The sequence below is a fragment of the Perissodus microlepis genome, chromosome 1 (genome assembly GCF_051167445.1).
Source record: "Perissodus microlepis isolate ML-2025 ecotype Zambia chromosome 1, ASM5116744v1, whole genome shotgun sequence".
Taxonomy (NCBI): Eukaryota; Metazoa; Chordata; class Actinopteri; order Cichliformes; family Cichlidae; genus Perissodus; species Perissodus microlepis.
Genome location: NC_140461.1, coordinates 15,772,530 through 15,784,973, shown reverse-complemented (window position 1 = coordinate 15,784,973; position 12,444 = coordinate 15,772,530). Strand labels below are relative to the sequence as shown.

General features: G+C 44.1%; 1 protein-coding gene across 2 annotated transcripts in view; it reads right to left on the bottom strand.

The window, feature by feature from the left end:
* Window positions 1-12,444, bottom strand: part of LOC146393616 (CUB and sushi domain-containing protein 1-like) — a 437,819-nt gene that overhangs the window by 269,522 nt on the left and 155,853 nt on the right. For both annotated transcript variants that reach the window (XM_084931950.1, XM_084931959.1), the window contains exon 3: window positions 7,633-7,745. In XM_084931950.1, the coding sequence (XP_084788076.1) occupies window positions 7,633-7,745 (113 nt within the window). The remainder of the gene's footprint in view (window positions 1-7,632; window positions 7,746-12,444) is intronic.

The following is a 12,444-nucleotide window of genomic DNA, read 5'->3' as shown; positions in this document are numbered from 1 at the left end:
TCCTCTCACTCTATCTATCCCTCTCTTAGGTGACTGGGGTCTTATCAGTAAGCTATGTGCTCAGACTTATAGTTCAATTTGGTCTCCTTTAATAAAAGGATAGAACTGAGAGAAGATTTGTTAAGTGAATTGGCTATGTGAGCAGAGACAGGGGCATATACAGACAGAGACTGGTTGTTAACGGCAATAGAAAAAAATGGATTCTATTCTAGTGTGGTTCAGTTTAAATGAAGAGGTGCAAAAAAACTCTTAAGTAATGTAGAAGACAATGTCATGGGAAAAGAAAGACAAGGAGGCAATCTGATAAAGGATAGTGAAAGATTTGCTGAGGACTGAGAACACATATTTTCATGAATCCAAGGGCACTGTCCCCAACTTCCAGACAATGTTGCAAAATGAGTGTCAACCAGAATAGCCCCACGACATCCTTAAGGGGAATCAGGTGAATGTCATCCTTCCAAGGGGTGCAGCCACCAGAGACTTTTTTTGTTTAACTACTTGAATGACCGAGTCATCCCCTCATACACAGACTCTGTGCTTTCTACTGAAGGCATGTCTGTCAGATTGAGGAGATCTCTAACCCTACTGAGTATCCCTTTCACAGCTTGATTATATCCCCAGTTGAAGTCAAAAGCACCTCATCCAAACCAAAAACAGTGTAGGCAGAAAGTTGCTTCTACCTCCAGAGTCGTCCGACAGGGTGTCAGAATCCCTTCGAGGTCAACAGAAAGTCTTGTTTCACAGCCCCTCTACACACACCCATGTTTTTCAATCAGTCACTGTCAGAGTCATGCTCTGCTTTGTCTGTTGGTGCCTATTAGCTGTCTGTAGGGTCCCACGAGCCAAATAAACTTGATAGGACAGCTTCTTCATTGTGACAACACTGGCCAGCAACATTTGTTTCTGGTATTGTTGACATGGCATGGCAACAATGAAGGTGGAAAACATTATCCACTCAGACTTAATGTTCCCAATCCTGTTTTGGAGTGCTGCTGAAGCTTAGTTGCGAGTTGAAGATCCCTGGCAAATAGGGTTTTGCTAGATACTCTGAGGGCACCTTTGCTACATGTAATCCAACTCACCATCAGGTGGTGATAAGTTAGCAGCTCAGCTCCACCTTTTACTTATGTGTCAAAGACATAGGTAAAGATCTGATGATGCAGTTAAAACCTAGGGTGTCCTGGTGCCAAGTATACTTATGCTCAAACATGGTGTTTGTTATAGACAAACTGAGATGAGCCCTGAAGTCCAATACCAAATCAATACTTGGGTTCAGATCAGGAAGACCATTACTTCCAGTCAGTCTAACAGTCTCACTGTGATCATGCAGTCCCCCCATAATAGTCCCCAGTAGCGACAGTAAATACTAAATAGTTATGAATTCAAGTTCCTGTCTTTGTGACACATTCTTAACATTTTTTTAGAATAATATTCAAATTGACATTTTTTTTTGTTTTTATTTTTTTTAGACATTGACAGTGTAGTCTGTATATTCACATGGCTCAACCGTTAAATGCACAGTCCTAACATCACGTTCACCCTTCAAATCTGAATCCGAACATTTTAGGTGGTCCCACTTTCTTAATGAATTTGAAGAAATCAAACAACACTGAAATATCTTAAAACTAAATATAATTGTTGATTTGGATTTTGCCTAATTGGTGACAGGAGCAGAGACATTTTTTATATTTTTTATGCCAAGCTTTAAAGTGAAGTTCTCGATGAGACAGCTAAGAAGTGTTTTTCTGTTATGCAGGTCAAAAAGCCATGGCCACATTCATAATTTAGCAGGTCAGGGCTGTTTGGGTTTTGTTTGACAGCTGTGTTCTGTTGTTTCAGGTGGCAGCGTTATATTGCCATGATTACCATGTGACGCGCTCTCTCTGCGACTGTGTGTTTTCTGGGTGAGAGAGCGCCTTTTTCTTCTTGTTGTTATGCTAGAGCTACGCCAAGCAGTTGGGTTAGCGGCAGTGATTTTCTGTTGAAAATAAACGGCTGTGCTCCCTGGCAATATGGGGAAGCAAGACCAACGACACCTCTGTCTCCTTGCCTGAGCTCGCCACATTGGTGTCAGAAGTGGGATAGCTCACCCTGGCCGGAATGAAGAGAGACATTCAGAGGCTGGAGCAAGCCGTCGAGTAGAGCATTTGCTGCTTGGGGAGCTGGCAATTGAGGATCGAGGAAGCGACCACCCATGTAAGTCCCCCGACGGGTCCCGACAGCGCGGTGTAGTGAGGGGACCACCGTTCCAGCTTCCTGCCCCCCTCCAAGGATGATGCATGGTGGTGGACCGAGTCGGGCACCTCAAAGGACTCTACCTGAGCTGCCGTGTTGAGGACCAGCCCTGCCGGGCCCTGGTAGACACGGGGTCTACCATTTCCCTAATACGACCTGGTGTGCACCCTGGAACATCCGGGCCGCTTGTGATGGGTTGGTCACCCACCGACCAGCTGATGACGGTGACGGGGGAGAGAACTGACATGCGGGGGAAGAAACCGTTGCAGATCCGAGTGAACGATCTGGAGCTGGTGCATGACTTCTGGCTTGCTGACGTCCAAGATCAGTGCATCATCGGCCTTGATCTGCTGACCCGCTGGGGGGCCTGCGTTGACACCGTGAAGCTGGCCATCACTCTTAGTACAGAGACTCTGGCCCTCCAGGGCAGTCAAAAGCTGGGAATGGGGGGGGACCAGAGACAGACAAGCCAGGCTTCTGGCAGCTGCCGCTCAACAGACTTCGGGCACCGGTGGCTCTGGATCATCTCTACTCACCTCAGCCCCAGCCTCTAAGCCCGACAAACCTCCCTCGACTGAGACAACCAAGGCTGTTGATGACCTGTGGCAGCGCAGCAGTGTAGGTCTCAACATTGACCAGCGCCAGCAGTTCAGGTGCCTCCTGGACGAGAACGTGGACATCTTTGCCACCAGTGACAAAGACTGCAGGCAGACGGGGCTGGTCCAGCACACCATCGACACCGGCTCTGCTCAACCCATCCATCTGCGCCTACGCCGGCTGCCCCTCTCGAAACGGCAGGAGGCGGAGGAAAAGATCCGTGAGATGACTGCGGCTGGGGTGTTCGAGCCGTCCAACAGCCCATGGGCGGCACCCGTGGTCCTGGTGGGAAAGAAGGATGGCAGCTCGAGGTTCTGCGTGGATTTTTCGCCATCTCAATGCAGTCACCAAGAAGGATTCGTATCCGCTTCCGCGGATCGACGAGGCCCTGGATTACATTACCGGCTCCAGCTGGTTCAGCTCCCTCGACCTATGCAGCAGTTACTGGCAGGTGGAGCTAGCCTCCGAAGCAAGGCCTAAGATTGCATTCACCATCGGACAGGGGCTGTGGCAGTTCAGGGTCATGCCATTTGGGCTCTGCAATGCCAACGATGTTCGAGAGGCTGATGGCGAGGGTGCTCGTGAACATCCCTTGTAGCCGTTGCGTTGTGTACCTGGATAACCTGTTGGTGCACGGTGGCGACTTCGACAGTGCACTGTCCCACCTGAGCGAGGCCTTCAGTACCATCCGACAAGCTGGGCTGCGACTCAATCCTGCGAAGTGCCAGCTGTTGGCGAAAGAGTCCACGTTCTTGGGCCTTACGATCGGCGCTCAAGGTATCGCCACCGACCCCGCAAAGGTGGCTGCGGTCCGGGACTGGCCAACTCCCTCGAATGTCAAAGAACTGCGGAGCTTCCTGGGCCTAGCCGCCTACTACTGCCTGTTCATCAAGGGGTTCGTGATGATAGCCAGCCCTCTCCACCGCCTGACTGATAAGAGCCAGCCGTTTGGTTGGGGTGATGCCTGTGCTACGGCTTTTGCACAGCTGAAGGAGGCCCTCACCAGAGCTCCAGTCCTAACCTACCCCGACGCTAAGCAATCTTTTATTGTGGACACTGACGCTAGCAATGTAGGAGTTGGGGTGGTCCTTTCACAGCAGGATGAGGCTGGAGAACTAGTGGTGGCATACTTCAGCCGTGCTCTGGGGGGAGCCGAGAGGAACTACTGCGTGACTCGGCGGGAGCTGCTCGCCATAGTGCGGCACTTCTGGCCATGCTTGCACGGCTGCCGGTTCCTCCTGTGCATTGACCATGCATCTTTAACTTGGCTCAGGTCGACAGCATGGCAACGCTGATGCCCTCTCCAGACGGCCCTGCATGGCTGTCGAGTGCCGCTACTGTCGGCGGCAGGAGGAGCGGGCCCAGGAGGCACTGGGCGTGGCTACTGCTCAGGCCACAGCCAGCGGAGGGGGATGGCTCCCACTGACCACACAGCAGCTGAAGCAGAAGCAGGAAGCTGACGCGACGTTGGTTCAGGTGGGGGACTGGCTGGAGGCAGTGCAATGTCCAGGCTGGACGGGGGTGTCGGGATAGGGGCCCGAAGTGAAGGCCTACCATTCCCAGTACAACAATCTGGAGACCCATGACGGCCTGCTATACCGGAGATGGCGGGCCCCCGGTCAGGGCAGAGATCTCCTGCAGCTGTTGGTGCCTCAGTCGCTGCGGTCACAGGGCATAACTTCGAATCGAAGATCTTTAGGGAGATCTGTCGGCGGCTGGGGGTGGAGAAGACGAGAACCACACCGCCCCACCCGCAAAGCGATGGCTTGGTCGAGCGCTTCAACCGCACGCTGGCCACCCAGCTTGCCATTCTCAACAGCCGCCACCAGCGGGATTGGGACCGACATCTGCCCCTGGTCCTTTGGTCGTATCGGACTGCGGTTCAGGAGTCCAGCCAGTGCACGCCTGCAGTGGATGGGAGCTCCGGACGCCTGTAGATTTGGTGTTTGGGTCCCCCCCTGAGCCAGGGATTGATGGTGGGCCAGAGATGGACTACTACAGGAGGCTGAGGGAGCGGCTGCAGGTGGTTCATGACTACACCCGCCAGGCCCAGGCCAGTGCCAGAGTACGACAGAAAAGAGCCTACGACACCAGGTGCCGAGGGGGAGCTTCCGTGCCTGGCGACAAGGTTTGGGTTCGCAAGAGAGGAGTGTCCCCCAAGCTCTGCAGCCACTGGAAAGGGCCGGCGGAGGTTGTGGAGCGGCTAACAGAAGTGGTGTACCGGATCCGCATGCCTGGCCCGGGGTGCATGGTGGTGTTCCACCAGGACAGACTTTCACCGTACCGACCGCTCACTCCAGCAGCTGCCGGGGCAGGGGATGCTGGTGGCACCCCATGTTCTGATTGTTCCCAGTTCTTTCTGAAATTGTCAGGCAGTTTAAGAAATGGAACAGATTAATACCTGATCTTTTAACACATTATATTAGGCTACGTTCACACTGCAGGCGAAAGCGCATCAAATCCGATTTTTTTGACCCTATGCGACCCATATCCGATCATGGTATGACAGTGTGAACGGCACAAATCCGATATTTTCAAATTTGATCTGGGTCACTTTTGTATGTGGTACTGAATCCGATACATATCCGATGTTTTAGAAAGCGACTGCTGTTTGAACGATCATGTCGCATTAAATCCGTCTTTTACGTCACTGACACAAGACAGACGCCAATTATCAGCGCTGGAGAAGCGCCCGATAAGACATCGCGAACGCTTCCTGGCCATCCAGTGTAGATGTCAGTGAAACTGTTGGGAAGACAACGTGAACATTTTATTTGTACTGTATAATCGGCAGATTCTGGCAGAAATCTGCAACTATCCTTTGAAGCACCGCTCCTCTCTAAAACAGCAATAAGGATAATTATTGGGTTATTTACATTATTATGTAAATATTTACATTATTATGTAAATAACAAAATAACTTAAAGCAAAAATTGGGAAACGTAAAGTCCAAAGTCTTTATATTAATGGCCATCAGTCAAACAATACACGTTTGCTGTCGCATTTTATCTGTAGTGTGAACAAGCAGACAAAAAAATCGGATTTGATCAAAAAATCGGAATTGAGCATTAAGACCTGCAGTGTGAACGTAGCCTTAGAATTTACTTTGCCCTTCGTGTTGTCTTTCAGTAACTTGGCTCAAAATCTCTGGATCTTCTGAGATATATATATCAATAAAATCCAATTTTTACTATGCTTTTTCTTTTCGATATTTTTGTAACTGTTAGCATGATTTGCAGCTATTGTGGTCATTTTTTGTTTCTGTCCTGCTCCCATTGCTCCCCCCCAAAACAATTATCATTTTGATATTTGTCTGCTTATGCTGTCAGGAAACCGAAAGAGAGTGAAATTGTGAAACAAATAAATTATTACACCTAATGCAAGCCAACTGCCCCTTTCAGATATACTTTCGTCATCTTTCTGCTTTTTCATTGATAAAATACGGAGGAACGTAAATGTATTATTTGAACAGAGCATGAGGTTCTGCAGCAATGCACAGGTTGTAAAAGTCATGTGTTCAGTACTAGTGCTTGCACATACTGTACGGATATAGATAGGTCACATGACAGACAATCCCAACTATAGACAGGACAACCCAAACTATTTATAAATGCCATGTCTTGCTTGGATTTACACACAGTCTCAAAAAAATGCACTACCAATCAATCCTGAGGCTATAAACACACTTAAGGGTCCCCACAGATGGGAAAAGGAACAAAGGTAAGAAAGGGTTTTCTTTCAATATACATGAACACATGAATGGGACACATCTAGAAACAGACACAGACACACTGCAAAAAAAAGAAGAAGATGTGCACAGAGAGTAACATTTACGTGAAACAAACATGCACTCACACACTGGAGTCAGTGTGAAGATCCTGTCTCTTGAGTTAGTCTTTGATATTTAAAGTTCATCATTCATAGATGAACTGTTACACAAACGTAATGAAATATATATGTATGTGTTTAAGTGTGCACTCCATGTGTGTATGCACATCTTCCAAAGGTCAGGCTAAGGATTTGTGTCATACCAGGCACGCAGACATGGAACAGTCTTGTGTACAAAACACAAACACATAAGAGACACATCAAAACTGAACATTCAACTCTTATTGTAGAAATCACAATAAAGAAAAATGAATGCATGGATATAGTATTCGTATACATATAATGTATGGTGTATTTAAGTAGTTCCAACTAATCGACTAATGGCCAAAACAACAGCTCTGGGCTGCAAGCCCAGGTTCGGTCATGCAGAACTATGAAAATGAACAGTCATTCCCATAAATCAAAAGCATAGCTAATCTATGGAGCTTCACCTTAATCGTACACAGATTTGTTGGATGCTTATAAGTGCTTGATCAACTGAGAGTTTGCTTGCCTGATTTCTAGAGATACAAACAGCCACACCTGACTGACTCCATCAAAAAAAAAAAAAGAAAACTAAAAAAACCCCAAATAATTTCTGCTGCTCTGTTTTCTAATCCAAAACACCAGGTCATCACTGAGAAGATGTTTGATTAATCACTGATAAAATAGAAAAACCTCTAAACAAAAACAACAGCAAACAAAGTGTTAAGCATTACATTCACCTCCATTAGTATGGTCAAAGTCTCAGCACACACACAAGCTACAGGACCTGTAACTATTGTATAACAAAAAGGACTTTCACACATTCTTTTCTTGAAAATCTTACAGTACAATACATTTTCAGCACCATACCAACAATATGCAGGTTCCAATTTATCACTGTTATCTCTGACCACTCATACACATGAACACAATGACACATTTTCTTACCTTCATACACAGCTTTGAAACCCTGTGCACTCACAGCAAAATCTGTGGTAAACCACAAGGCCAATATGGATCCACTGCTGACTACAGGGGAGGGCAGCATGAATCCTGACAACCTGCAAAAGAGGAAAAAGTAAATTATTGAAACAGCAAGACAGCCCATTTCTGGAAACTAATAATGAGGCAAACCTTTAGGCAAATGTTTATGAAAACCTGAAACATGGAGCTGTAAGTACATGGCTATGTTGATGTTATCATTAAGAATAAAACAATAAAGGTTCCCACTGAAACAAGGTCTCTTCATGAGCTCCTATTTGCCTGTTTTTTCTCTGACACTGAAGAAATGCAATTTGTAGTTTGTGGCTTTTCCCACAAAATCTCTGAATCTGCAACAAAGCAAAAGAACCGCCATGATAACTGATCATGTCATGAGTACCGACACGTGACTGCAGACAGGATACGCTTCACTGGGACAGTTTGGTGGTCAAAGTAAAAGACTATCTTTGATCTTTTAATCTTGGATGGTACGTTCTGAATATAACTACTGCTTCGTCATAATGAAAAGCCAGTGGAGGTGATATAAGGTTAGAAATATCTGGATGCCTGTAGATTCTTCTTTACAAGGTTAACATAAATATATGTGACTGAAAGGAAATGAATAAAATCAGTGTAGGAAATATGCAGGGTTTTTCCTACACACATTTTTGGCCAAAGCAATTTTAAGCAGCACTAAAAAAACTAAACTATGCCACGTCTGGAGAGTGTGAAAGACAAGACTACAGAGGAATTGTTGCTAAAAAAAAAAAGCTAGGGGCAAATAGCTGTTGATAATAATAGGGTAAAAAGATGAATGCTGGTTTTTGACCCAGCATTTCGAGTTTTTGTTGTGGACTCATGATTCATTTCTTTTGGGATTTGATTTATGTTCCTGTTCTATATCTCATTCTTTGAAGTATTTTATTGTTCCCTAGTGCTTTTGAGGTTTTTTTCTATGCTTTTCCGATGATGATATTAGTTACCATTCATATCCAGCCTGTCCTAGTCTCTTCTCTGTGTTTGTATCCCTTTCTGACTCCCCTCTCATGCTCCCGTGTTGTTCTGGTCCCTCAGTGTCCTGTCTTTGTGTTTTATGTCCCGTTTTGTTCTGTCATGTTAGTATGTCTAAGTCCTGGTCCCAGTCTTTATTACTTTCTATTTTATCTTGATAGACCCTTGTCTCGCGTGAGCTAGGTTCAGTTCTGCTTCCCCTTGTCTCATTGGTTAGTATCAGCTCAGCTGTGTTTCCTCAGGTGTGTCCACTCTGCCCCGATCTCCATTTTTGTACTTATACCCTCACTTTGCTTCTGTTCTTGGTCGTGTTCTCCCTCGCAGTTTTGCCTCCTAGAAGATTGTAGAAGTTGTCCTAGAAGTTATCTTGTGTCTGCACCTGCATTATTTTGTATTATGTTAGAATTCAGCAATAGTCCTGCCTTTGGGTCCAAAACCTGCCTGCCACAGAACAATCCATGACACTTACATAAATCATGGGTTAAGTTTATTTTTAAATTCTGATAATTTCAAACATCTGAAATTCTGAAACTAATTAGGGGCTCATATATTTTGGCATTGTTATTACATTAAAACATTTGATAATTAGTGACTTTTTAAAAATGTAACACTTTAAAGAGTCCAATTTATTTCCTATAAGTGTATTTATTTTGAAAACCCAAGGCACGGTGACCAGATGCTTGAAAATCTAGTCCTCTTCTGTAAGTCAGTGTCAGTTTTTTTTTTTTTAATCCACTATTACGTTTGTGTGTGAATAGAAGAGCAGGTTTAAACTGTGAATGTCAGCTTACACACTTGAAGCTGTGATGATTTGCCTTTAAACTCTGGTGTGACCTGATCTTGACTTAAGATGACTGACTGAAAAGAAATGTGTTTGCGTTTCCCGGCACTGTATATCCATACTCAAAAATACAGACAGCCAGAGATACTGACACACAGAAAAATTGGTTTGGATAGACTGAAAATGTTGCAGGTCTATTTCGGGCCAGGTATTATAGTCACATTCAAATACTTGTCTGAGAGAGACAGGCTGTGAAAACACATCCACCAATCAAAGAGAGGAAAAATACAAATCTACTAATTAGAGTGATTAATTTCTAATGAATATATGTCAGTTGTTCACACCTGTCAGTTAAGCATCAATTGGTTACCACAGCAATGGGACTCTGTGTAACTATAGTGGAAAAAATAGTGAGAAATTTCACTCAGCACTACTCTCAAGAAACGACTTATGAAAGAAAAACAATAATTTGTATGCACCTGGTTTAATAATCATGAGTGCCAAAGAAGTTGCTCTCCAAATGGTTATAAAATGTTGCCTATAGAGTGAAAACTGTGCACTCAGTATAAGGTTAAAGAAAAAAAGGTTTTTTTTCTGCCTCTCACACTCTGAAGATTCCATCCACTGAAATAAATGGATATTTTCACCACCAAACTTTAATTAAAATATGATTTAACTTCTGGTCTTTACGGATCACTTGTTGTTAGTGCTGAAAAGCCCCAAACCAACTGTTTTACTCCCTAACCTTCCTGCTCCTGACATCTAATGCACCTCTTTTGATATTAAGGGGCTAATATGTCCCTTGTGCTTATGTATAGCAGGCAATGCTTGCACTCACCAACCTACTAATATAATATAATATAACATAATACTTATATTATATATATATACAGGGAGTGCAGAATTATTAGGCAAGTTGTATTTTTGAGGAATAATTTTATTATTGAACAACAACCATGTTCTCAATGAACCCACAAAACTCATTAATATCAAAGCTGAATGTTTTTGGAAGTAGTTTTTAGTTTGTTTTTAGTTTTAGCTATTTTAGGGGGATATCTGTGTGTGCAGGTGACTATTACTGTGCATAATTATTAGGCAACTTAACAAAAAACAAATATATACCCATTTCAATGATTTATTTTTACCTATGAAACAAATATAACATCTCCACATTCACAAATATACATTTCTGACATTCAAAAACAAAACAAAAACAAATCAGCGACCAATATAGCCACCTTTCTTTGCAAGGACACTCAAAAGCCTGCCATCCATGGATTCTGTCAGTGTTTTGATCTGTTCACCATCAACACTGCGTGCAGCAGCAACCACAGCCTCCCAGACACTGTTCAGAGAGGTGTACTGTTTTCCCTCCTTGTAAATCTCACATTTGATGATGGACCACAGGTTCTCAATGGGGTTCAGATCAGGTGAACAAGGTGGCCATGTCATTAGTTTTTCTTCTTTTATACCCTTTCTTGCCAGCCACGCTGTGGAGTACTTGGACGCGTGTGATGGAGCATTGTCCTGCATGAAAATCATGTTTTTCTTGAAGGATGCAGACTTCTTCCTGTACCACTGCTTGAAGAAGGTGTCTTCCAGAAACTGGCAGTAGGACTGGGAGTTGAGCTTGACTCCATCCTCAACCCGAAAAGGCCCCACAAGCTCATCTTTGATGATACCAGCCCAAACCAGTACTCCACCTCCACCTTGCTGGCGTCTGAGTCGGACTGGAGCTCTCTGCCCTTTACCAATCCAGCCACGGGCCCATCCATCTGGCCCATCAAGACTCACTCTCATTTCATCAGTCCATAAAACCTTAGAAAAATCAGTCTTGAGATATTTCTTGGCCCAGTCTTGACGTTTCAGCTTGTGTGTCTTGTTCAGTGGTGGTCGTCTTTCAGCCTTTCTTACCTTGGCCATGTCTCTGAGTATTGCACACCTTGTGCTTTTGGGCACTCCAGTGATGTTGCAGCTCTGAAATATGGCCAAACTGGTGGCAAGTGGCATCTTGGCAGCTGCACGCTTGACTTTTCTCAGTTCATGGGCAGTTATTTTGCGCCTTGGTTTTTCCACACGCTTCTTGCGACCCTGTTGACTATTTTGAATGAAACGCTTGATTGTTCGATGATCACGCTTCAGAAGCTTTGCAATTTTGAGATTGCTGCATCCCTCTGCAAGATATCTCACTATTTTTGACTTTTCTGAGCCTGTCAAGTCCTTCTTTTGACCCATTTTGCCAAAGGAAAGGACGTTGCCTAATAATTATGCACACCTGATATACGGTGTTGATGTCATTAGACCACACCCCTTCTCATTACAGAGATGCACATCACCTAATATGCTTAATTGGTAGTAGGCTTTCGAGCCTATACAGCTTGGAGCTTGTAAGACAACATGCATGCAGAGGATGGTGTGGACAAAATACTCATTTGCCTAATAATTCTGCACTCCCTGTATATATATATATATATATATATATATATATATATATATATATATATATATAAGAGCATTGGGCAAACTTGGCATGTTGATAAGACATATATAGGTTAAAACAGGATTTCTGTCATAACCCCACACAACCCAATCATTTTATAATTTGTATTTTTTTTTCTATTATTGGCAAAATACTCACAACATTTTGCCTGTGTGCAAGCACAATTGCAAATTGAGAATTCTGCATATGCAGTGGAGTACAGCATTAGATAGCAAGGACACAAATCAGTACACTTTCTTAACAATACATAAAAAGTATGCGACTTTAACAAAGGGAAAGAGAAAAAAGGAAGAAGTAACAGGAAAATAAAGACAGACATTGGAACAAGACTCTAACTAATGCAATCAAAGCAAGAACAACAATGAGTCTGGATTCTGTATTCATTTTATCCAATTCATTTTTGGGCTGGGACGCAACAAAGGAGAAAATGAAAGTGACAAAGTGGAAAAAATGTAGACGTCCAGAAAATAAGGTTTGAGAAAGAGAG